The sequence below is a fragment of the Nilaparvata lugens genome, chromosome 11 (assembly GCF_014356525.2).
Source record: "Nilaparvata lugens isolate BPH chromosome 11, ASM1435652v1, whole genome shotgun sequence".
In the NCBI taxonomy this organism is placed as follows: domain Eukaryota; kingdom Metazoa; phylum Arthropoda; class Insecta; order Hemiptera; family Delphacidae; genus Nilaparvata; species Nilaparvata lugens.
In genome coordinates, this window is record NC_052514.1 from 26,985,800 (window position 1) to 27,010,497 (window position 24,698).

Genomic DNA, 24,698 nt, shown 5'->3' on the forward strand with positions numbered 1-24,698 from the left:
GAGCCGGCCGGCTAGTTTTGATATAATATCAAATAATATATAGGTTATATTATAATCTATAGACGATTTGCAGTAATTGAATTTATTATTTTGAAGAACCTTTAATAATAGTTCTTACTATCTACTCTAGATGTCTATAGTATAGAGACGTCTATAGAGATACGTCTATACTATATAGACGTCTATAGTATAGTATTACTATAGAGACAACTGATACAAGATACTTTTCTCTATGCTATAAAGTATTTTACCATGATTCCTCAATGTTCCATTACGGTATATTACTCGAATAGACTACTCAGCCATAAAATGAAGAACTGAGAAGAATTACCTAGGGAGGCCAAAACCCTGAAGATGGTGCACAAATTGGTTTACCGTTTCAGCTCTATCTTTAATTAAAATCAAATAATGATAGTTTATGTCCTTAATTGGTCTTTTATTCTATAAGATCCTCTCGGTCAAGTCAGTTCAATTTTTTGTTCGCAGAAATTAAAAAAAAGTATTAATTTGTAGAATTATTCAGACAAATTAATTTTAGTACATTTCAATAATTATTATATCCTTCTTAAGAAGGAATTTTTCAGGGAATAGATTTTTTTTACAAGACTTGGTTATTCCTAACTTATTGGTGTGGGACGAGAGTGCTGAGAAGTATGATGGGAATGCTCCCAATAGAGGAATGCTCTCAAGCCTCTATTCAATAGAGAATGGAATCTAGATTTAGTGGAATAGTGGGATGGGAGAGAAACTCTGTGAAATGCGCGGTTCAGAATGAAGACGTAAAGTTTAATTGAAAACAATAAAAGATAAAACGTTCACTTAATAATAATTACTTTTCTATTCAACCCTTTTAGCAAACGATCAGTAGATCCGGTTCTTTATAAAACTTCTCGTGGAAAATTTAAATACCTGATTGATTTAACCTATAAAACTTCTAGTAATACCCACTCTTTCAGATTTCAGAATAATATGTGGAACCTTGCTGCCTTTCGACAGTTTGGAAGCCTAGTAGAATTTTTCAAACAACAATAGGCCTACTATTGAGTATTGAAGATAATAGAACCTACAGCGTTAATCAATTAACTGATATAATAGCTTAGCATAGGATTTTTGTATACAATTGGTCCTGTTTGCTATATCAATTTATAATTCACAAAATTATTTTTGGACTTCTATGTTCTTATTGATCTATAACCCACTGTTTTAGAAAAGGTTTGATGTATAGAAACTTCTCATCAAGTTTTTAGTTCATTGTACATTCTCAAGTAGGAGTAAGTTTATTTTTCTTTACCATTACAAGCCAAGATATTTCCAATGTACCATGAAGTTGAAACATGTCAAATTATTGCCTGATATTCTTCAAAAATCCTTCTTTATTTTCCTCAACATGCAGTGAATTATCTTCTCTCACAATACAGGAAAAACATGATATTGTTGATCAATTGAAGTTAGTCATAAGCCTTAAAGTCATCTCAAGTTGATTACATAAACATAATAAATAACTCACATGATGAATAACTTCGTCAAGAGCTCTCTTCGTCAAAAGTAGGTGTTATTGAAAATGTAAATTTTCACACTATTGGCTGCAACTAGAAATCCTTTTGACCTGGTGTTTGCTTTCAATATGGAATCAATTTTTAATGCCATCGTTCTTCATATAATTATCGTCGCATCATTGTCCAAGATGATAGCCGGATTTAATTTAACAATCATCAATTTCACAGATCGAGTTGATTTATTCATGTAACATCAGGAGAAGACGATCATTATTGGCCATCTTGGGTTATTATGAATGCAACGACATTCAAGAACAACTGCAAAATGGATAAATGGCGTTGTGAATTCAATTTTTGACAGCTGCAAATATATTCAATCGGGGTTTTTGCTGAAGATTGCATGATATTATGCAATTCACCAAGAAACAGTGATACAAAACTCTGTTTTGAACTAGCTTATGAGCCGGAACTCTCAACCTTGAGATTGGACCATTAACTGCTCCAATGTCTCAGTAGACAGTAGACAGTTTGGTTCCTTTTATATCTGCTTCAATGACTCTGGAACTGAAGAAGAGAATCGTCAGTCGATTTTAGAATTACATCGAATTTGAAATTCATTTATGTAGTTCAAATCCCAGTGTCATAAACTACTTGGCCAGGTATTGTACTAATAAATAATAGAATGGACAATTAATGGAAATCCCAATACAGACATAAGAAGGTGTCCACTTTCACTCATAAAAAATGAATTAGTGATAGTATTTATTCAATGCTATTTATTTTACTCACTCACTTGAAGAGACTTCATAAGTCGAAGCATGTTGTTAAAGATAAAATAGATTTAAAAGCGGTACTTTGATTTTTAATTTTTACTTATAAATTTATTCATTTTATCCAATAATATTGAATTATACAAATAAAATTCTATGAGAAAATAAATTTTAAACAATTTTTTTGAGTGTGAGTTGCACTTTTCCTTATTGCACATTAGGCCTACTGTGCTCTTCTACTTTACTTGAAAATCTTTAAGCACATTTTTATTTTAGGCATCCTCATTTTTACTACTTGTTATGCCTTCATTCATTGTCGAACATTAATTATCACTTGTGGTCTGTTATCGGTATATAGTGGTTGTAGACCACTACCAGGTCTTTCAATCACTAGCATTTTTTTAATGTCATAAATTAACGTCATAAATCATTCTTTAAAAAAATTATTTAAATTCTGATTTGAAGTGCAGAAATTCTTTATGATGTGTGTGTGTACTCGCATTCTTACTATAGTATCATTTATTCAAATTTATTCGAGATATTCTTATCAAACCTATTCACATTTATTCAAGATATTCATATTGAATCTCAATAAATAATGGCTCTATATTTCGCATCTTTAGTAGGCTATGCGTTTTATTGTTCTCGCCAGAAAATAATAGAAAGAATATAACACTCATGAATAATTGATGTATTCGATATTTTCTAACGTTTTAACGTTAAAATCATCGACGAGATTCTACAATAAGTCTTGCTCTTTATCATGTCTTCATCATTCGCGAAATAATTCTCAAATGTTTTCATGAAATGCCGACAAATGAGACATTTTTATCAACCTTGCATGATTTTTCTTACTCCCTTCTATCTTCTATATATTTAAAAATGAATGTCTGTTTGTGTGTTTGTTCCCTATAGACTCGAAAAATACTTGACAGAACGGCATGAAACTTTGGGAATATGTTGTATGAATATTGGTGATGGTTTCTGACCAGAAATTTTAATAGGGGGGGCTAATAATAATTATATATTCCATTTTACAGACCTATGTTTTCGAAATTGTCGGCCGAGCGGCTAACGTAGAACGGGAAGACTATCATGATCAAGATCATGTTGTGATTTAGCATCTAAACTCACCAGATGTAATAAACACGTCACTCTGTGAGCACATAGGAAGTTCGTATTGAGATGCAAATAAAAATATTGATTGTCAGATAAATTTCATGATTCACCAAATAAAGTCAAGTGTGACATGAGATACATTGACTTTTTGACGGTACGAAGTTTGCCGGGTAAACTAGTTTGTAATATTAATTACTATGAGCAGATAAAATTATAATAAATTTTGTTTTTGGCATCCTCGTAGTAGTCTTTTTCCAAAATAGTATAACTCACATAAACCCATGGCCTATGTGAAATTAAATTAATCCTCGGAAAATATAGAATCTCAAACTTATAGTTTCCCATCTTTTTATTTATTGCGGATGATGCACACATGAGTTTTTTGCTTGTGCGTGAGTAATGGAAAGTGCATTGGTGAATTGATGAGATGATTAATCAAACGACCATGCCATCGGCGGGATTCGAACCCACGAACCAGACCGAAGTTTGTAACGCTCCTACCACTAGATTAACCCGGTCGGCATTGCTAGTTCAATTCTCAACTAACTATTATTCTAATCCCAATCGATCACTTTGAAATAATAATTACATCGTAAGTAATATATATTTGTTAAAGTAGTTAGTAGTTGTTGAAGAAAAAGTGGTTGCAAGTATGATAATTAAGTAAAAACCATGACACGAATTGTAACAGCCTTCGATTGCAGTTCAATTATTATCAAAACTTATTGGTGTAGTGTTTCAAGAGATAAGCTTCAAGCGCACTTTCCAAGTCAAGTATGACCCTGAAAAGATCCGCTCATAAAGAACATTGTTGATAGTACAGTGTTGAATCGGCCAATGTACTGTACAAGTTTCAATATTCCTTAATAATGTCTAAGTTGAATATTCTGATGAGATACCGTACTTTTATTTTTGTTCCTATCAATTATCAGAACAAAATATGTACGTTACATTCACAAATGAATACAAAATCATGTTTAAATTGGACTAAATTTTACACGTTGGTTTTCTATAAAAAAAAACAATTTAAACTTAATTTTTTTAAACTATTGAGTATCAAACTATGATCAACACCAACATCGAGTCATCTTGTTTATTGAATAATGAACTCTTTTGATTGTCAGAAGTATATAATAGCAAAAGTGTTAGCCGTGTTAGCAAAAGAAAAACATAATTCTCGAATTGTTCTATTCAATTATGATTTGTTTTAGTCAATTTTTATGATAACCCTATTAGTGGTGGGTCTTGATTGCAAATTCTTACTCAAAAATCAAAAGGCAATAACTTCTGCAATTCCTCAACATGGACTATTTATTGCATTAAATTCACGTGGAGGCTTAGGCAGTTCCATAACCTTTCAAGATTTTATGATTCCGTGTTCTCTGTTCGGTCTATCATGATGCTTTTCCGTTATTTTTCATTTATTTCGTAATCTCCTCTCCCACATTGCACATTATTATAAATTATTTATTACTTGATACTTAGGATGTTGGATAATGCAACTAAGAAGTAGGCCTACCGAAACTCACCGAGGCTTATTTCCTATGGAATAAGTCTTATCAAAACACATATTATTTTAAATAATATTTAAACTAAACTACATTAGATAATTATTAATAGTTCATATTTATTATGTTTAAAATGTCATGTAATTCCATGTGCGAAACAAAAAATTAGATTTGAGAAGCAATGTGCTGAAATGTCAACCATCTGCTGAATATTATTTATTTGACAAAAATAATAATGAATTGACTATCTTGAATGAAACGGTAATCAAAACGCATCACACTTCCATGTTTTCCCTCTTTTTCTCATCTCATTGACACATAAATTGTATTGACTATTTTGTTAGATGAAATTATATAGTATTGATAAGGATAGTAGATATGAAGGACTTTCGAAGTTGTAGGCTATTGTTAAGTATTTACTGGATGGTCCAGTTTCCTTATCAAACTTGGCTAGTAAATTTATTTACCTTTGAAATAGGCCTAAGCCATATGTATTCAATTTTATCCCATATTTTGTATAGAAAGAGGTTGGTACTCATGAGTGAATTATTGTAATAAGTTCCTACAAATAGAAGAGTTTTTCTAATTCAATCTTTTCAAAGCAGATCTATCGATGTTCACTTTAAGGTTGATTGATTACCTCAAAATTCTCAATCATTCATTCACCTATATAGGCTACCGTATAGAAGGGAAGTTCAAAACTCTCATACTTTTGATATTGAAGTACAAAATATACTTGTGAATTTATCTTATCAAATGTGAATTATTTTATCACAACATGTTTCGGACATTAATGCCATTTTCAAGTCATAATAAACTACATATAATATTCTATGTTATAATAGAAGACAATAGAATCCATATATTTTGTACAGACCATTAAAATATTTTGAACTTATCAATTTTGTGAAGGCTTCCAATTTTCTGAGTGGTACATGAGAAATCTCTCTCCATGTAGAACGATAGAATGAAACATTTTGAAAATGATATTTTTTATCGGTTTGAATTCTTCAATAAATTATACATTTTCATCTTGAACATTGAACATGACAGAACTTCATCTCGTCGATAATATAGAACATTGCAAGACATCCTATCAACAGGCAGCCAGTGAATAGATCTCAATTACAAAGCATGCCTTTTAGAATTACAGTTAGGCTCTGTATTGTACTGTACTTTTGTTGTATGCTGTACTCTGCAGTAGTCAATCTGCCAGTTCATCACAGCCTCAATTTAAAACATCAGTCAAATATTTTAGTGCAGTCTTGACTGCAGTAAAAACAATATTATAATATCATACTTAGAATAATTTTGTGAATGAAACAATTTTGTTGATCATGAGGCCTATGTTATAATAAGTTGCGTCATTGAAGATGGTAATAATTACTGCAGTTTCAAATTGTATTGAAATAAATTTGTGGTTGTTGGAAAAATGTGTATTAATATGTGAAACAAATGAACTTTTTTTGAAGAGCTGCATAATTATTGACATATCAATCCACAGTTTTACTTATTTAGCAAATTCACAGTACAGCAATAACAATAAAGGTATTGCTTCTTTAATTTTATTAGTATTTTCACTGCATTTCTTGTCGTTTGATTACATAACACGGACATTAGATGTTTGAAATCTGTTATACTGATTCTACTAAACTTCCAATTGCAAATGTAATTACCTGGTCTTCAGACATATTTGAATCTGAAGTGAAGTGTCTATATGTAATTCTCTTTTCCAAAACTCAGAATATATTTTTCCACCTGAAACAGAAATATTGTTGAATAATAATAATTGTATTGCCAAAAGTAATGCATGTTACAATTCATAGTAGATATAGTATCAAATCATTCTATTAATTCCTTAGAAATAATTCGATAATGGAGATCAAATTAAAAAAAAATAAAACAAAACAATTTAAATACATCATTGGCATCACCCAGCAAAGGAAAAATCCTGTCCTTTTAAATTTCTAGATATTTTAAGGGGTAATGAATAAAATATATATTTTTCATTCCTTGAAGGACGATATCTATTTTATTTATTAACTTATTTAATGGACTGGATGAATTAATTGCAAGTTTATAGAATAAAGGTTGATAACATTTGGGTCCACTTCTGAGATAAGTTGATTGTCTTCAAGTATTCTCAACATGAGTGCAGTTTCTTGGAACTAACTGCTGTAAAATGTGTAATAAAGTTGAGCAATTATAGTTTCAATCTATTCTTCATATATTATGTAACACAATTATGAAATATTGAATCGATCTTCTTCTGGATTAACATTATACCAGTATGAGTATTTCCTTATTTTTGGCGAATATTGTTACATTCTATTTCACATTATAACATCTTTGGTCCTCTCAAAATATATTCGTATAGTTCAAAGGTGAAAACTAGTAGCGTATACTTTTTGTAGCAATTTATTATCATCTTGACATCTTACAAGAGACCCATTTTTAATTCAATTACAGTTATGATGAATTTGCAAGTTCTCTACAATTCAAAGTGCTGATATTGATAGGTTTTAGTAGAACCTAAAACAAAGTGTATAAGAAGTTTCCAAATCTATCTGTTTCATGATAAGATGCATAATTTTTTTCTATTCAATTGAACAAACTAGTATGAATTCAATTGCTGAAAATTGTTCAAATAAACTAGGCTAGGTAGGCTATAGCCTAATTATTATTTTGAATGAAGCAATATTTAGGTACATTTTACATTTCCTGATTATAAATATTCTTCAATTGATTTTATTTCAAATTGTTTATCTTTCACCCAAGATTTATATTCGAACGTCAATAATGTTCTATATTATTAAAATTTATTACTGTGTATGCTGACAAAAACTTAAGTTATGGTGTAAATATTGGGAAATATTGTTTGACCTGGTGACCTGCGTTATCTCCATATCAGTAACATTTTCAAATCTATCTCAGTCTGAGACCATTGAAGGCATACTATCTTTGAAACTTTATATAATTAATGATCCCTAATATATTGAATAGTTTTTTACTCCCTCGAAAAGATTTCAGTTCTCTTTAGATCCTTGTTGCGTGTTGTGTGTCTTGGTGTGCTCTTTTCAAACAAAACATTTTTCATCTACCAAGTATTAGCTTAAAATATTCTTGTGATTTTAGTTAGTGTTTTCTGATAATTTTAGTTATTTATGTATGGACTATTTTCTGGGGGTGTTAAGTTCTATATATTTGTGATTTTATTCAGTGTTCTTGAAGATTTTGAAATGTGCTCTTTGTGGGAAGAGTATTCCTAATAATACTTGATAGACGATGGACGCCAATTAGTCGATTCTTTTGAAGTTTTGCGCTATTCAATTATTAACATATCTGAATTGCATTTAAATCTGGATGGAATTTTGTCCAATATTTCTGTTGTAGAAAATGTTCATTTACAACTTGTTGTCACACTCAAAATATATATCATGTATGAGCACATACTAATGTATTATCTGTAGAATTTATTTCAATGAAATCCCTACTGTAACTAATGTATGAAAATAGTTCAATTTGAATTGTTCCATGATCATTGTCGATTCTGATAATGCAAATAATTGAAATATTACCAAATAGTGAACTTGAGTAATTGATTCATTCACCATACGATAGATTATGGAAGTAATAATCTCATTTTTAGATGTTTTTATTGAATTTTAATGATTTTATTACTGACAGATAGCATAAGATGTTATCTTTTCTTTATGATGATACAGTAGTTTGATTTGAATTTCTGATTCAGCTACCTCCCCCTTCTTCCCCCAAAAAACTACTCCTCAAATTCCCCCTCATTGACTTTAAAAAGCGTTTTTCAATGTAATCATCCTTGCGATAAATTTGTTATTCAATTCTTAATTGAATAATTTATTGAGTAGTTTGTGAAACTAGATGTTTGTTGATAGTGAGTTCAATTTGGCTTGTAGGCTAGATTCCTATTCTGGCTACAAGTCATCTCTCAAATACTAAACCTATAACAAAATGAAGAATTCAGAAAATATAATGGATCTTTTTTCATTTAAACTTTTCCCGTATTACACTACTCGACATCATCTCGTCTTTAAATCTCATTTATTTTTCTTATTCCAAAGTGGTATATAATATTCTTCCTCACAAACATTTTCTCTGTGAGAAGAAACAATACTATTTATTTTTGATTAGCTGATTCCCAATCAATACTGTATCAACACTTGTCTCTCGTCTCTGGTAGTCAATTAACAGACTGTTTACTTGCAATCATGTTCTATGTACGTCTTGCTTTTCAAATAAAACTATAATTACATTCCCAGCCTTGAAAGATAAGTTATTGCTTCCATATTGAAATCCAGTCAGTCTTAATATTGTCCTCATGAGCCACAGACTACTAGAGTATTTAGATGAACTTCTAAATTTTTCAATTTGTAAATTATTGTTTTTCTATGAAATAGTTGAAAACTCCGATGTGAATCACATTACGTCACAGTTCCAAATAATTTTATTAGATAATTTTTCTTTGAATTCAAAGTGATACTTCCATTATTAATTCAATCACTATCAATTTTAACTTCTTGGAGTCAATCTATGGTCCACATGTAAGTTTTCAAGCCTTATTCTGCTCCTATTTATCATCTAAATGATCAAAAAGGTTTTGAATTTCTATGAAAGCATGGCTAAGGACAAAGAAAGTATAATTGATAAAGAAGGTGGATCTTCAGCTTCTTCAAGGACTAATTCGGAATCATATTGCGGATACAACATATTAATTCAGCAGTGAGTTTCTCCTGTTCTGGTTTTTCCTATGAGTGTACTAAAAGTGGAATGTCGTTTAGACATATATTGTTGTTCTTAAATAGCTATTATTCAACACCGTCTTATATTGTGCTCTTGAGTTAGGCTGTGTTCTATTATTCAAGTTTTTTTTCGGTTAATGTACTGTATCAAATTGTATCGTATAAACAAAACATCCAACAGTTTTTGTATTTATGATACAAACAACTTCATTATAGAATGCATTTGACCAATCCTCTTGTATAAATTACAAAATTTGGTCTCTATAACAAGACTTATGGTCTCTCCTCTTTGTCTTACAACAAAAAATTTGGAATATTTTTTTCAGTTTTCGGTTTGTGATTGAATAAATCAATTTTTTCGATGACAGGAATGATTGAATATACTGAGAACTGTTTGATTAAATACATAACAAGTTCACTTCTCCATTTATCTTGGTCTGTTCCTTCGACGGTTTTGTGTGCATTGCTGACTATACTATTCATATGTAGACCTATATAAGACTGCATCATTTCAATTTAATTCAGAATTTTATATTTAGAGAATTCCACTCTTGTATACTATTGTATCCTTCCATCTGAAATAAAAATATTGGCTGAGAAACAAGGTTATAATTTTATTACTAGAATATAACAGAATGTTATTTCCTGATGCTTAAGAGCTTTTCTACATTAGAAAGGAGGGCTGTTGAGTAATGTGGATTATAATTTCAAACATTGTTTTTTATAAATTTGTCAGGTTTTCAAGTTATATCGTGTTATCGAAGTCACGTTTTGAAACTTTAATTATCAATTGTTATTATTGGATTGAAGCTTATTAATTTTTTATTTCTGATCATTTATTAAGCATTCCAATTTTTTAAATCTTCTTTATTCATTTTTATGTTTAATAATCGATTTTGTGTTTGTTTTTGTTGCAGTGATGATGAAGTTGACAGCGAGGAGACTGTTGATATTCGAGTAGAGGGGATGACATGTCAGTCCTGTGTAAAAACAATCCAAGATGGGATAAGTCAAAAAGCTGGCATACATCGGATATCGGTACGTAGAACAGTAGTTAACAATACATGTTAATAAGCTTTCATATGTTTTTCTGGATGACGAGGCTGTCCACACCATTTCTTGACTTGTGCATGGATTGTGATAGAGATGATGATGATGATGAGAGATGAATTGACCTATACTGTTGGGTGTTACCATAGAGAAAGATAACATAAGAAGATATCCCATGGTATAGGACTTCCAAATTTCACTATTTGTTCAAGCCGATTATTTTCAATTATATTACTATATTAGCTGGGTGAGAGTGTATGAAAGACATAGTATGAGAGACTACCAACATCACATAGCTACACGAAAAATCTGGTGTGGTACACTCACACAACTTTCCTTGCTCATTGAACTGTAAGCCTCATTCTCAAACGAGAATAATGTAGGGAATAACATAATGACAATTGGCGGCAATTGAATAGACTTAGAACGTTGTCAAAAATCCACTTTAATTAAATAAAAATTAATATTTTACAGGAGCATGCTTTTTAATTTTTATTTAATTAAAGTGGATTTTTGACAACGTTCTAAGTCTATTCAATTATGGAAAAGTTCCACAACATCAACATTAACACTACAAACTTAATTGGCGGCAACATATTTGCAACTACGATCAGACTACTGTATATGTGTATTATATAATTATTGTTTTCAGAGTACTTTTTCCTTTGTGTAAATTATTGTGAAATTCGATGATTTTTTCTAAAGTCGTCAAAACAGCTGTTCTACAGATGAAATATCTTGACTATGACTGTGTACTTTTTATAAACTGCTCTACCTACCTACCTCATGCACGAAATGGAGGTTACAAAGTCCATTTCTCAAGGATGGGGTGGACCACATTAGTTTCCCAGGAAAAAGACTAATGCCAGTTGATAGATTTGATAAATAAATATACAGGGTATGAATTTGAAAAAATCGTTAGAGCCGTTTTTGAGAAAATCGTGAAAAACATGGTTTTTTGGTAACTGTCATTTTTCTCAAGAATATTACGGAGCTCCTGCAATTTTCCCAGAAATGAGACTCATGTCAGTTGACAGGGCTTATAAATAGCTATCCATGGTATAAATTTGAAGAAAATCGTTAAAGCCGTTTTCGAGAAAACCGTGAAATACATGGTTTTTTAGTCATTTTCCGCCATTTTTCTCCAGAATATTACGGAGCTCCTGAAATTTTCCCAGAAATGAGACTAATGCCAGTTGATAGGGCTTACAAATAGCTATCCATGGTATACATTTGAAGAAAATCGTTAGAGCCATTCTCGAGAAAACCGTGAAAAACATGGTTTTTTAGTCATTATCCACCATTTTTCTCAATAATATTCCAGCTCCTGAAATTTTCCCAGAAATGAGGCTCATGCCAGTTGATAGGGCTTGTAAATAGCTATCCATGGTATAAATTTGAAGAAAATCGTTAAAGCCGTTTTCGAGAAAACCGTGAAAAACATGGTTTTTTAGTAATCATCCGCCATTTTTTCCGCCATCTTGGATTGAATTTCATTGAATTTCTTATTGTCGGATCCTCATGGTATAAGGACCTTAGGTTTAAAATTTCAAGTCAATCGGGTTGATTGGGAATGGAGTTATCGTGTTCACAGACATACACACATACACACATACACACACACAGACCAACACCCAAAAATCATGTTTTTGAACTCAGGGGGCCTTGAAACATCTAGAAAACTGGAAATTGGGGTACCTTATTTTTTTTTGGAAAGCAATACTTTCCTTACCTATGGTAGTAGGGCAAGGAAAGTAAAAACTACGTGGACTAGCAGCTTGAACAAACAGTAAATTTGGAAAATGAACCATGAGATGTATTCTTATTGTATCTTTTCTCTTTGTTTTCACCTTCCTTTTGAATTTTGAAACCACCGGAAAGTGATTTTGAAGTTCATAATTATCTGTTTGTGGAGCTGACCTGAAGTAGCCACCCTTTAAACAGCAGAACCAACAATACGCCACCTATCTAATCTTTGCGATTGGATTCACTTCCGCCTGAAATCTAATATTCCCTTAAATGAGGAACAGAATATATTAATATAAGCTAAAAAAATCTGTACGATTGTATTTTCTGGGGATTGCTGCACAGATCTTCTTGATACACCCTCACTAATCTTGCAGCAGATTTGGAGAATGTTATGCCTTTAGCAAGGATTTCCAAAATACGCTTTATGTTTCTCTAGTTCTGTTGGGTACTTTACTTTTCTAAAGTATTTATGCTCTAAACTTCATTATCGATCTTCAATTTCTATTTCCATACTTTTCATCTTCCATATATATTAATGAATGTCTGTTTGTGTGTTTGTTTGTTCCCTATAGACTTGAAAACTACTTGACAGAACGGCATGAAACTTTGGGAATATGTTGTGTGAATATTGGGGATGGTTTCTGACCAAAAATTTTAATAGGGGGGCTAATAATAATTATTAATTATGTATGAATTCAGGGCTACTTTCTTGTATTTTGTATTCGCCTCAAGTCAAGAAGATACTTGAGACTTGACGAGCAAGAGGAAATTAGAAGTGCAAGGGAGTTATGGAGACTGAGATGGATGGTTGCAGGGAGAGGTCAGGAACAAAGGCCTTGTGGATGACCCTAATGACATTGTTCCTGGCACCCAGCTGAGACGTAGAGAGTGGTGTGGCCTTAACCGGTTCAGGACGCAGGTGGGAAGGTGTGCTGAGCTGATGACAGCATGGGGATACACATCTGTGCCAATGTGGACAAATCCAATCAATGAACCACCTAATATCTGAGTGTCCACAACACTCCTATCATGGAGGGCTGTCGGCCCTCCATGATGCTGGAGAAGATGCGTGTCAATGGCTCCAGAACGTTCTAAATTCTATTGGTATTTGAAATAATAGTGTAAAATTATGTGTTTTTTCTCATTTTGGCCTATGTATGCATATGCATATATATAATATATATATATATATATATATATATATATTATATATATATATATATATATATTATATATATATATATACCTATATTGTATTATATTATAACACGATACTTCTACCCAACTCAGATTCAATAAATAAGTTTCAATTTATTATACTAAGTTACCAGTTAAACTCCTGTGTAAGTAATCGTCTATAACGCCAGGCATCTCTACAGTAGGAGGCCAACCCTACCCAATCTCTTCCATTCATAAAAGAACGAAATCATCCCTTGATAGCTCCCCAATTCCAAACCATTTTTTTCTCCATTCTCTTAAACAAGGACATCGAGCTATGAAATGATAAATATCCTAAATTTCTTTCAGATTACACATGGAGCAAACATAATTCCCATCAGCAACCCATGGCTTGTAGTTTAAATGGATCAGTTCACCCCTTGCTTCAAGTATCCACCTCATGACCCACATTTCATAATTATAATTTTTTATATAATTTTTGTCACCCAGTTCCAAATTGAGAGTTTTGTACCATGTGTAGAAACGCCCATCTTGAGCATCCCGCAAAAAAATTTCCCTATGCATCTTGTTCAAACCTGTGATTATTCTTTTAAATGAGTCATCCCAATTAACTTCGTACTCATAATTTATACCAATTTGATTACTTAATTTCTTCCACTCTTTGAACCAGAAACATTTCTTTTGAATAACTTGTTGAGCCAGGAATTTAGGGAGCCTTTCATCTTTCATTTTCATAACTCTTAGAATATAATTGTAATGGAGTCTAAGGCAATATTCGAATAGAGGTGTTAGTTGAGTTTCAATAAACAACATATAATTCGGTGTATTTATTGGAAGTGCAAAAATCTTCTTGATGAAAAGGCGCTGCAACTTTTCTACACTATCATATTGTCTAAAACCCCACACCTGTGCTCCGTAACACAAGATCGCCCTTGCACAAGCTTTGAACAACTTACATTTGGCTGAAAAATCTACACTACTACTATTTAAAATACCTTTCCATGCCACATTCAATGCTAATTTTGCATTGTCCAATTTATCACTCACTTGAGCTTCAAAATTCAAGGTTGGAGTTAGAACTACCCCCAGATATTTATACCTGTTGACACACTCTATCTGCTCATTTTTATATGTCCATTTCTCGCTCCTAGCCATTTTTCCCCGTTCCTAAAAACCATTACTTTTGACTTATCTAAATTAACTCTTAAATTCCACCTTCACAGTAACGCTCTAAATTGTTTATCATGTACTGGAGTCCCACTGGCGAGTCCGAAATCAAAGCTATGTCATCGGCATACAATAAAACCCTAATCCTCTTACCACCTATTATTAATCCTCCCCCTAATTCATCATGTAAGTCATTCATAAATAGGGAAAAAGCAACAGGCTCAACAACAACCTTGCCTCAAGCCTGACTTCGTTTCAAAACGTTGGGAGAGACCCCCATTGGCAGTACACCATACACTAGAAGTTGTGTCTTCATTCAATGCCCTCAAAATATTCAATGTCCTTGTTGAGAGACCTAAGAGACTAAGCTTATAAATAGTGCATTCCTATCAATTGAGTCGAACGCGGCAGAGTAATCCACAAAAAGCAATATAGTTTACCCCTTTTTTCAGCCAGCCGCAGACTAATGATGGATGTTAGGGCGAATATATTATCAATGGTCGAGTACCCCTTACGAAAGCCAGCCTGAAACTCGTTCAAGATTTTATCTTCCTCCACCCAGCAGTTGAGTCTATTAAGAATTAACCCTGCAAATATTTTGAAAAATGTTGATAAAAACTAATGCCTCTGAAATTAGCTACTACATCGCACTCACCCTTCTTGAAAAGGGGAAACATTATTGACGACTTAAAGCTATGTGGGACTCTACCTGATGTAAATATAGAATTGTAGACATTCAGCAATTTGTTTAGAAAGTTATCAGGTGCATTTTTATAATACTCGAATGGGATCTGATCTTCACCAGGCGCTTTATTATTTTTTACTAATTTTAAAACTCTACTCAGCTCTTCCCTACTAAAATCTCTATCTAATCTGTTGTCAACTATGTAAGGTTCAGCATAGAAATGAGGTAAAGCTAACATTTCGGGATTCAAGAGGTGTTGGAAATAGCTTACCCAGTCTTGAGGAGTTATGGCGTTATTTACAATATTATTCCTTAATTTAAATTTATTCAGAGCTTGCCAAAAGTCCTTAGAGTTTTGTGCGGCAGAAATTGAATTTATTAGAGTCTTCTCATAGCTTTTACGTTTCTCGTAACATATTTTTTTAAATTTATTTCTCTCATATAAGTACAATTTTCTAGTGCAATCATTATTGATACGGCGATACAAATTCAAAAGAGATAAAACCTTCTTCTGGCTTTCCAACACTCATTATCAAACCAAGCTTGCTTTCGTTCAAAACTAATTGAACTTTGACCGTTTCCTAGAGCAAGACCCACTTCTCGAATGCATTCTGTGAGAGTTTGGCTTGCCTGATCGACATCATCACTTAATACTACATTATTAACTCTACTAGCTATCTTATCTTTATATTTTTTTCCGATAACTTTATTCCAAGCCAATTTCGGCAGTAACGGTAAAAATTGATACTTATCAACTGTTTTCCTACCTACATTCAATACAACTTCGATAGGCAAATGGTCAGAAAAAGCCTGAGGAACTACTTTAAAATTAGCTACATAATTTAAATAATCTAAATTAATAGCTGCAATATCATTTACAGAATTGCCCATTGCTCCAACAAACGTCATTTCTCCTTCTAGATCGCCCTCCATCCTTCCATTTAATATAATATTTCCCAATTCTGTACACATATCTAAGTATCTACGCCCCCTACTGTTAACTATAGTATCTTTTGAATTTCTTCCACTACTCAACCCACTATACACAGTCCGACCTACATAACTAGACATCTTCTGTTCTTTACCGATTCGAACGTTTTTATCTCCTATCACTAGAAATCCCTCATCTGAGTTTTGCAGCAATACATTGTTCATCTCTTGAAAATCTCTTTCCCAGTTATTACAGTTGATATATACAGGCAATACATTTAGGAAAACAGAATTATCCAATTTTATAACAATTGCTTTCATATTATCAATATTTCTTAATTTCAACTTATCTCTGAAATCTGAGGTTTTATTAATACCTAGTAACATACCCCCACTAGCACTGAGAGCTTTTTTGCGCATAACACCAGATCAGTTTGAAATCATTTAGATAATCACCTATACACTCTGCATCCTCCTCTATAATATGAGTTTCAGAAATAAAAATAATATCATAGTTTCTTAAAAAATCTCTAAAACCAAAATTTCTCACCTTCCCTTTTAGGCCACACACAGTAACTCTAGGCGATCATCTCTCTCTCTCTCTCACGGTCGATGACTGTTCGTTCACTTCGTGAATAATCTGTCGAGTAGTGGGAATTCCCTAGTTGACAGCTTCCTCCATAAGACTCGATAGATAACTGCTCAAATCAACATGTAGCATTGCTTTCAGCTTCTCCATGCCGTCCTCCTTACCGGCCATCAACCTCATATCCGATGACCAATAAAAGTGAATTCCCTGAATTTTTAAGAAGTCAAAGCCAAGGTGTATATCAACGTCCGGGACTAACTTGGATAGTTCTTTTTTCAATGCCAAAAGTTTTCCTCTTTTGAACCTCACTTCACGAGCGTAGTTTCGGTGGACGACCATGTTAGTGTTTTTTAATTTCTTCACATTATCAAAAATTTTATCAGTGTCTTCATCTTTTGGGAGGTGTGCAATTACAGTTTTATTGTCTTTCCCCAGGAAATGAGCACGATTCACTAATATCTCATCACGTATTCCCAATACCTCAGAACAAAGTTTTTTAACTTTAGCTACGCAGTTTTCACCCTGTACACTCTGTATATTCTTGAAAATTAGATTATTTCTGCGAGAGCGACTTTCCAAATCGATTAGTTTTTGTTCACTTTTTTCCCTTAATTTTTCTAAGTTCATAATTTTTTCTCTAAGACGTGAATTCTCATCCTCTAAAGCACTGACTCTGTCCGAAAGTATTTTTATATCGTCTTTCGTTGCCACGTTAGATAACTTATTATCCAGAATTTCACTGAACGAAACCATTAATTGATCCAAAGACATTTCCCCTACCTTCCCTGCCATTGCTTCACTATTGGACTTCTTCACTATACTTTTTCCATCCGGTGATTCTCTAATCCGCTTTTTATTCGAAGAATCGGAAACATTCATTAGCAAAAAGAATAGAACAAACTTCACTAACAAACAATACTTTTCACAGTATTAAAAGCGAATACTATCTTTCCGATAACGGAGCACTGCAGAAACGTCTGCCTTCTACCGTGTCTCAACTCCGACTCTAATCTTTTCTCTTTGTTTTCACCTTCCTTTTTAATTTTGAAATATCGCCAAAAGATTTCTTAGTGAGCACCTAGGACGTATAAGGAAGCTATATTCTAAGTTTTGTTGCAATCCATCCAGTAGTTTTCAAGAAATCGTGATCAGTGAGTCAGTGAGATAAGAATTTTATAGATTAAATAGGATGCAAAGAACTTATAACAGCTCGTCTGGGCGCCCAGATGTCTTCTGGTTTTCTCGCGCTAAATTCTGGAAAGCGTTATATGATAATTAAATCTTGTGTAAGCATGATCTGATCAAATAAATAGGTAGTGTATCAGTGTGGAAGTGCTTATGGTTTGGGACGAGATTTGGCAGAAATAGCTGAAAACTGGAAAATGAGCCGAAAATACGAGGTTTTTGGGCCACCCTGTATCTAGCACAAGGAAATTTTGCATGAAGAAATTGGTTCTGGACTTCTCTTAAGTACCCAAATAATATATTAAAAAATCAGAACTACAATATAAATTGCATGCTCCAATGTATATAATCTGGACTATTAGATAATAGTAAAATTATAAACTGGACTACATATTAGATAATCGTGAAATTCTGTACTGAGATATGCATCACATTCCAATCCGTATTATCAATGTAAAGATTTGTCGTCAACATCTGTGTCTTGAAGTGAACTATCAAGGTTCTAATTAATGCAACGTTCAAGTTGACAACTTCAATAAATTGATGAGAAAGGGCGCAGATCCACGTTTAATTTAAAAATCACTTCTGAAAGTATTCTAATTTTGAATCATACTCACCTTTAAGATTTCAATGTTGAAAATACTTGAAAATGATGAGGTCTATTAAAGTTTTTTTCAACAATACTTTTCATGCCTGGGGTAACATGGCGAAAAAAAATCTTTTATTTTAATTTTTTCAACTACTCGAAACTATGTAAACTAGTTCCTTTACAAACAGGATGTTTGGAAAGAGAATACTTGAAAACACGCAATTCATTTTTATTCAAAAATATCTCACATTACAAAAATGATAGTATACAATAATTATCAAAAACATGTAAAATACCAGACAAGAGCTATGTGGAATTCTCTACCGAGGAATAAATTACTTTAGTTACCCTAGTCCCAAGTTCATATTATAGGATGATATCAACTGTACCTTCTTCCACATTTAAAAACCCTTTTTTTGTAATTTGGTGAAAATAGAATCAATTTTACTGTCTAATATTTACAGATAGAATTTTTATCTTCTTTTCTTGTCTTTTCAAATTCTTAAGAATCGTGTAATGATTTCAAAACTTTCTTATATTTGAGCCATAATAATTATACTTTTAAGTGGGCAATGTACTTGAGTGGGTGATTCATAGTTGAAAAGTTCACATGAAATTGCAAAGTATGGGAGGGACAATCAACTGTTTTTTGTCTATGGTTGGTTCAGAGTTGAAGTAATTATATGGTGGATTAATTTTTTCATATTTTTATTTTAAATTTAACATTTTAATTTGTCCAGGTATCTCTGGAGAAGAAGCAAGCCCATGTCGTTTACAATGCCAATGAGCTGAACGCACAAGACGTGTGTGATGCAATAGAAGACATGGGCTTTGAAGCATCGCTCTCTTTGAATCCAGAGGAAAGCGTCTGCAAGATTAATGTTGAGGGAATGACATGCATGTCCTGTGTCAACAATATTCAGGGTGAGTGAAGAAAAATATGATTATTTCAAATTTGTGAAACCTTTGAGAGTAATCAAATTAAATTTATTCCTTTCAATTGAATTTTAATTCCTCTTCTAAATTGAAAAAATGTGGCATCACTATCTTCTTGATTGACAATTATTGAAAAAAAAAGCTGATTGAAATAAGGTTTAAATTATTGATCAGTTAGATTCATGTGTATTTAATTTCATTTATGGTGGTATTATAACATAATATTTTGCTGCTTGCTCCTATATTATGTTGAGATTACAGATTTATTTATTCACAATACAAATGACACTGATGTAATACCATTGGTAGATAAAATAATAAGGCAATCCTTGTGCTATTTTTCTTCCTAATTTAATTGATGACACAGTCCAAGATAAGGTTATTTCTGTTGAAGGTTATATCGGTGAAGAAATAAAGTATTACGATTATTTGAACATTATTACTGATTTTATTTTTACTTTAAAGTCAAACCAATACATTGAACTCAAACGTTTTAATTAAGGCATGTTACACACACTTCACAAAGACAGAGTACAGTACAGAGTCACCAGTGCCTTGCCAATCACACATATTATTATTTAGTCTATTTCATTGTCAAACAACACGCCCCCTCAATGAAATAACCCAAAAAAAAATTTATCAATCAAAAAACAAAGTAAGTTATAGGAAAATTAACATAGTTCAAAACATCTTAATTATTAAAAAATATTATTTCTAAACTTGACAAAAAGTTCCTTTCCCAAGGGTTTTGTGAAAATGTCAGCAATCTGATCTGAGGATTTTAAATACTCAACTTGAATAACACCTTCAGAAATTTTCTCTCAATTACCACTTGAATCAGTATAATATTGAGTTATTTGTCAAACTTTGAAACCACGGAAAAAACACAAACAATTTATCACAAATAAATTGAAGAAATCTTAGCAATGTATTTTTTATTTTCATTAGCAGTTCAGCATCCTCTCATCAACAGTGATATTCGCCTATCCTATCCTATACTATTAAACGAGCAACTTCTGTTTATATGTTTAGATGTTTGGATTTTTAGATGTTTATATGTTTGTATTTCACCGGATCTCGAAAACGGCTCTAACGATTCTCACGAAATTCAGAACATTGTAGGTTTATAATATAAAGATTCGACTGCACTAGGTCTCATCCCTGGGAAAAATCGCTGAAGGACATTAAAGGATAATTATTATTATTCATCCTTGGAAAAACAGCTGATAATAATTATTTCGTCGTCTGTTGGAGATGGAAGTGAGTGAGCGAGTTCATGTGTGTGGGACTGTGTCAAAATTATGATTCAGCTGTTGAACTTTTGTAATCATTCAATCAGGTACTTAGTGCCGGTTATAAAAAAGCTTGGTTATTTTCAATCCTGATTAATTCCAGTAGATCCATCTTTTTGAAATGGTGTTCTCTGATTTGGTTCTCATGAAGTTAATTAGGATTAAAATTTAACCGGCTTTTGTGCAACTGGGCCTTTATGAGGGAAATTTTTGCATTCCTCTGGGAATTAATCTCAATTCACTGTGATTAGATAGAACATTTCTGTATGAATGTTATTATAATTTCTTCTTTTGTAATAATTTTTTTATGCTTTTGCACTCCAGAGCGAAGCTCGGTCCCCGATATTGAATATTATGAGTGAATGCTGAATGACTACAAAGAGTTAAGAGTGGGCTGGATTGCATTAACTATATTTTGATGCGTTTCAAACTGTCAGCATTTCATCTTTTTTGTTAGGGCTACTCTCATATATATCAAGAAATAAAAATCGAAGTACTCTTTTTTAAATGTTTACTGGCATAGTTGTCGAAACATGTCGTGAGTAAATATTGAAAAATCTGGTGTGGCGCACTCACACAACTTTCCTTGCCGTTATTAAAATTGATCACCTAACGCTTGTGTTCACGCGCATCTCAAGTCCACTATTCAAAAGTAAATTCGTATGGCTTTTGTTGGTGGGGAGTCCCTTGCGGGAAGGTCCCACCGCCTGAATATATATTTTAAGCCGTCAATAGGCCTTACGACTGTCATACTTCAGCCGGGACCGACAGTTCTACGTGCCCATCCGATAACACGGGAGTGATCTGGTTAAAAAACTTTTGGTATGAGAGGGTTTGAACCCGGGGATCTCTATGCTGCTACGCAGGCACTCTATCCACTAGACCACGGATCACTACTATTCAAAGATCTAAGCCAGCCGGTGACAGGACAATAACGCTGGATACACACGAGATCTGCTATCTCTTCATAGTGAATGATTTAATAGAATCAACAGTTGCCAACAGTTTGCAATTGAATAATCACATTTTCTCAAATTTCAAGCTTATTTTCAATTTTAGGTGAAAATGTTATTGGACATTAATTATAGAGATTTTCATGCTCAATCTTTTCCACTCGAAATATTCCGTTTAAATTATATCTGAGACCTGATAATTGAAAATCTAAAATCAAACTTTGCATAGATGGGGCGGAGCTCCTGAAATTTTTACAGATATGGGACTTGTGGGAGTTAATATAGCTTATCAATGACTATTTTAGGTATAAATCTGATCATAATCGTTGGAGCCATTTTCGAGAAAATCGCGAAAAACCCTGTTTTTGACAACATTTTCGACGCCATCTTGAATTGCATTTGATCGAAATTGTTCGTGTCGGATTCCTTATAGTGTAAGGACCTTGAGTTCCAAATTTCAAGTCATTCCGTTAATTTTATTGTGAGATGAGATATCGTGTACACAGACGCACATACACTCATACAGACCAATACCCAAAAAAAAAACACTTTTTTGGACTCAGGGGACCTTGAAACGTATAGAAATTTATAAATTAGGGTACCTTATTTTTTCGGAAAGCAATACTTTCCTTACCTATGGTAATAGGGCAAGCAAAGTAACAAGGGTACTGAGATTTTTATTTCTTGATATGTCAGCATTTCATATGAATAACATCAATGTTTCTCATTAAACTGATACTGATAGGTTGACAGTTCACCGTCATTATACTAGTGAAACATCAATTTGTAATTCGTACTATTTTTACAGTTCAAGTTTTAATAATGTGTTTGACCAAATAAATAAATCATGATTCTTATTTGACAGGTATGATATCAGGGAAGAAAGGAATAATATCGATAAGTGTAAGCTTAGAAACAAAAGTAGCAGATGTGAAATTTAGGCCGAATGAAGTAGATGCTGCGACAATTGCTGAGTGGATTGATGATATGGGCTTCGAAACCAGTGTGATGGACGTCAACGATGTCCCTTTTAATAAGAGTAAGTTGACATTTCCGTCAATCCAACATGATTCTCTTGTCAGGTCTTATCGTGGACTGATCTTTTTTGTTTTTAAAGGATTATTAGCAATTATTAGCAAACATTTACCTTACTTGTAAAAAGAGTTACGAGTAATTAATTCTTCATAAACTCTCAAGTAGCCCTAGCTGAATAATTCATATTTTTTAATTCATCAAGCTTCAATTTTGGTGGATTTGTCCTTATTCAGAAAGCAAAGCTTCAAATCTTGAATTTCTATGTACGAGTATTTATTATTTGTTGAGCACGATAAGCATTAATATTTATGTAGAGTTAATAATTACAATATTTTTAAAGGAGTTCAAAAATCTTCTATCATCTCATTGCCTCTGATAATCATGATTTTAATACTTGATCCTTGTATTAGAGTGAAAAGATTGGTCGAATTGAATTCTAGCTCTAAAATTTTCAGTATTCCTCAATAGAAAACATTCATTGACTTTGAAATTGTTCGTATGCTTCTTTTTCAGATATTTAGACAATATTAAGTAATTCATACGAACTGAAGGACAGTAGTTACCATGGTTTGCGACAAACGAAATAATACAAATTTTATCAAATTACTCTATTTGAACTGAAAATTGTTACCTATCGTCTTTTATATTGTTGGAAGGAAATTTCATGAATTAGTATTAATATTGAACTCCATGAAAGTGTTCTCATTCCAGCACATTTATTTTTGTTATTAGCCTTGAATTTGTACTGTAGAAAACCATTTACTTTTTATTTCTTCTAATGTGCCTTCAAGATTGAATTTTTCTTGTTTTGGTGCTATTCATAATCACATTTTCTTAATTAATTAACGTTGCTATTATTACTGTTTTTTAAATTATTTATTCAATTATTGCATCTTTGAAAAGACACAAAAACGCTTATGCACAAATTTATATGACTCTCCAAATAAAGTTTATGTTATGTGTAACTATTGAATCAACGATTTACGATTCAAATTAGAAATAAAACAAAATTTACATTATAATCTGTATAAATCATTATTTATTTTGACATTTTTCTGTTTCAGCTAATTCGGTTAGAGCCAACGGTGCAACTAATAAAGTGAAGGACAAACATAAAAGAGGTTCAAACCAGAATTTAGAAGATTTAGATATAGAATTGAAGAAATGCTTTCTGCATGTGACAGGCATGACTTGTGCCTCATGTGTTGCAGCTCTAGAAAAGCATTGTTACAAGTTACCAGGTAAGTTGCTCCAAATAAAATCAATAACATAATCAAACATGGCAATTTATCGATCCATTCCGAGCTTCAATGTATTAACACTTTTTATGTATTTTAAATGACTTGCAATCAATTATTTTAAGTAAATGAACACTTGCCGTTTTAAAGTACTGCAGTTAGTAAGTAAACCAATTTGCTTATTTACTTAAAATAGCTATCTGCACTTCGTGTAAAACACATAAAAAAGAGTGTTAGAATAATCACTCTGTGAAAAAATCTAGATTTTGAATTTTCTGAACTTTTGAAAATTTTTATTTTGATTGGCAAGTTATACTCCTAATGAATCTACAGTTATCGTGAATCTACTTTTTCTCAAAAGCTCTTAGTTTCTTGGAGTCCTCTTTTTTGTTATAGTCCAGTCAAATGGCCGTTTTTTCAGAAAACAGCCCCGAAAGAATTTTTCTCGACGGT

General features: G+C 32.4%; 1 protein-coding gene across 1 annotated transcript in view; it reads left to right on the plus strand.

The window, feature by feature from the left end:
- The window catches only part of LOC111062679 (copper-transporting ATPase 1-like), a 132,929-nt gene that overhangs the window by 78,074 nt on the left and 30,157 nt on the right, over positions 1 to 24,698 (plus strand). The window contains exons 3-6 of the mRNA XM_039437262.1: positions 10,586 to 10,706; positions 19,532 to 19,715; positions 22,838 to 23,011; positions 24,072 to 24,248. Coding sequence (XP_039293196.1) covers positions 10,586 to 10,706; positions 19,532 to 19,715; positions 22,838 to 23,011; positions 24,072 to 24,248 — 656 coding nt within the window. The remainder of the gene's footprint in view (positions 1 to 10,585; positions 10,707 to 19,531; positions 19,716 to 22,837; positions 23,012 to 24,071; positions 24,249 to 24,698) is intronic.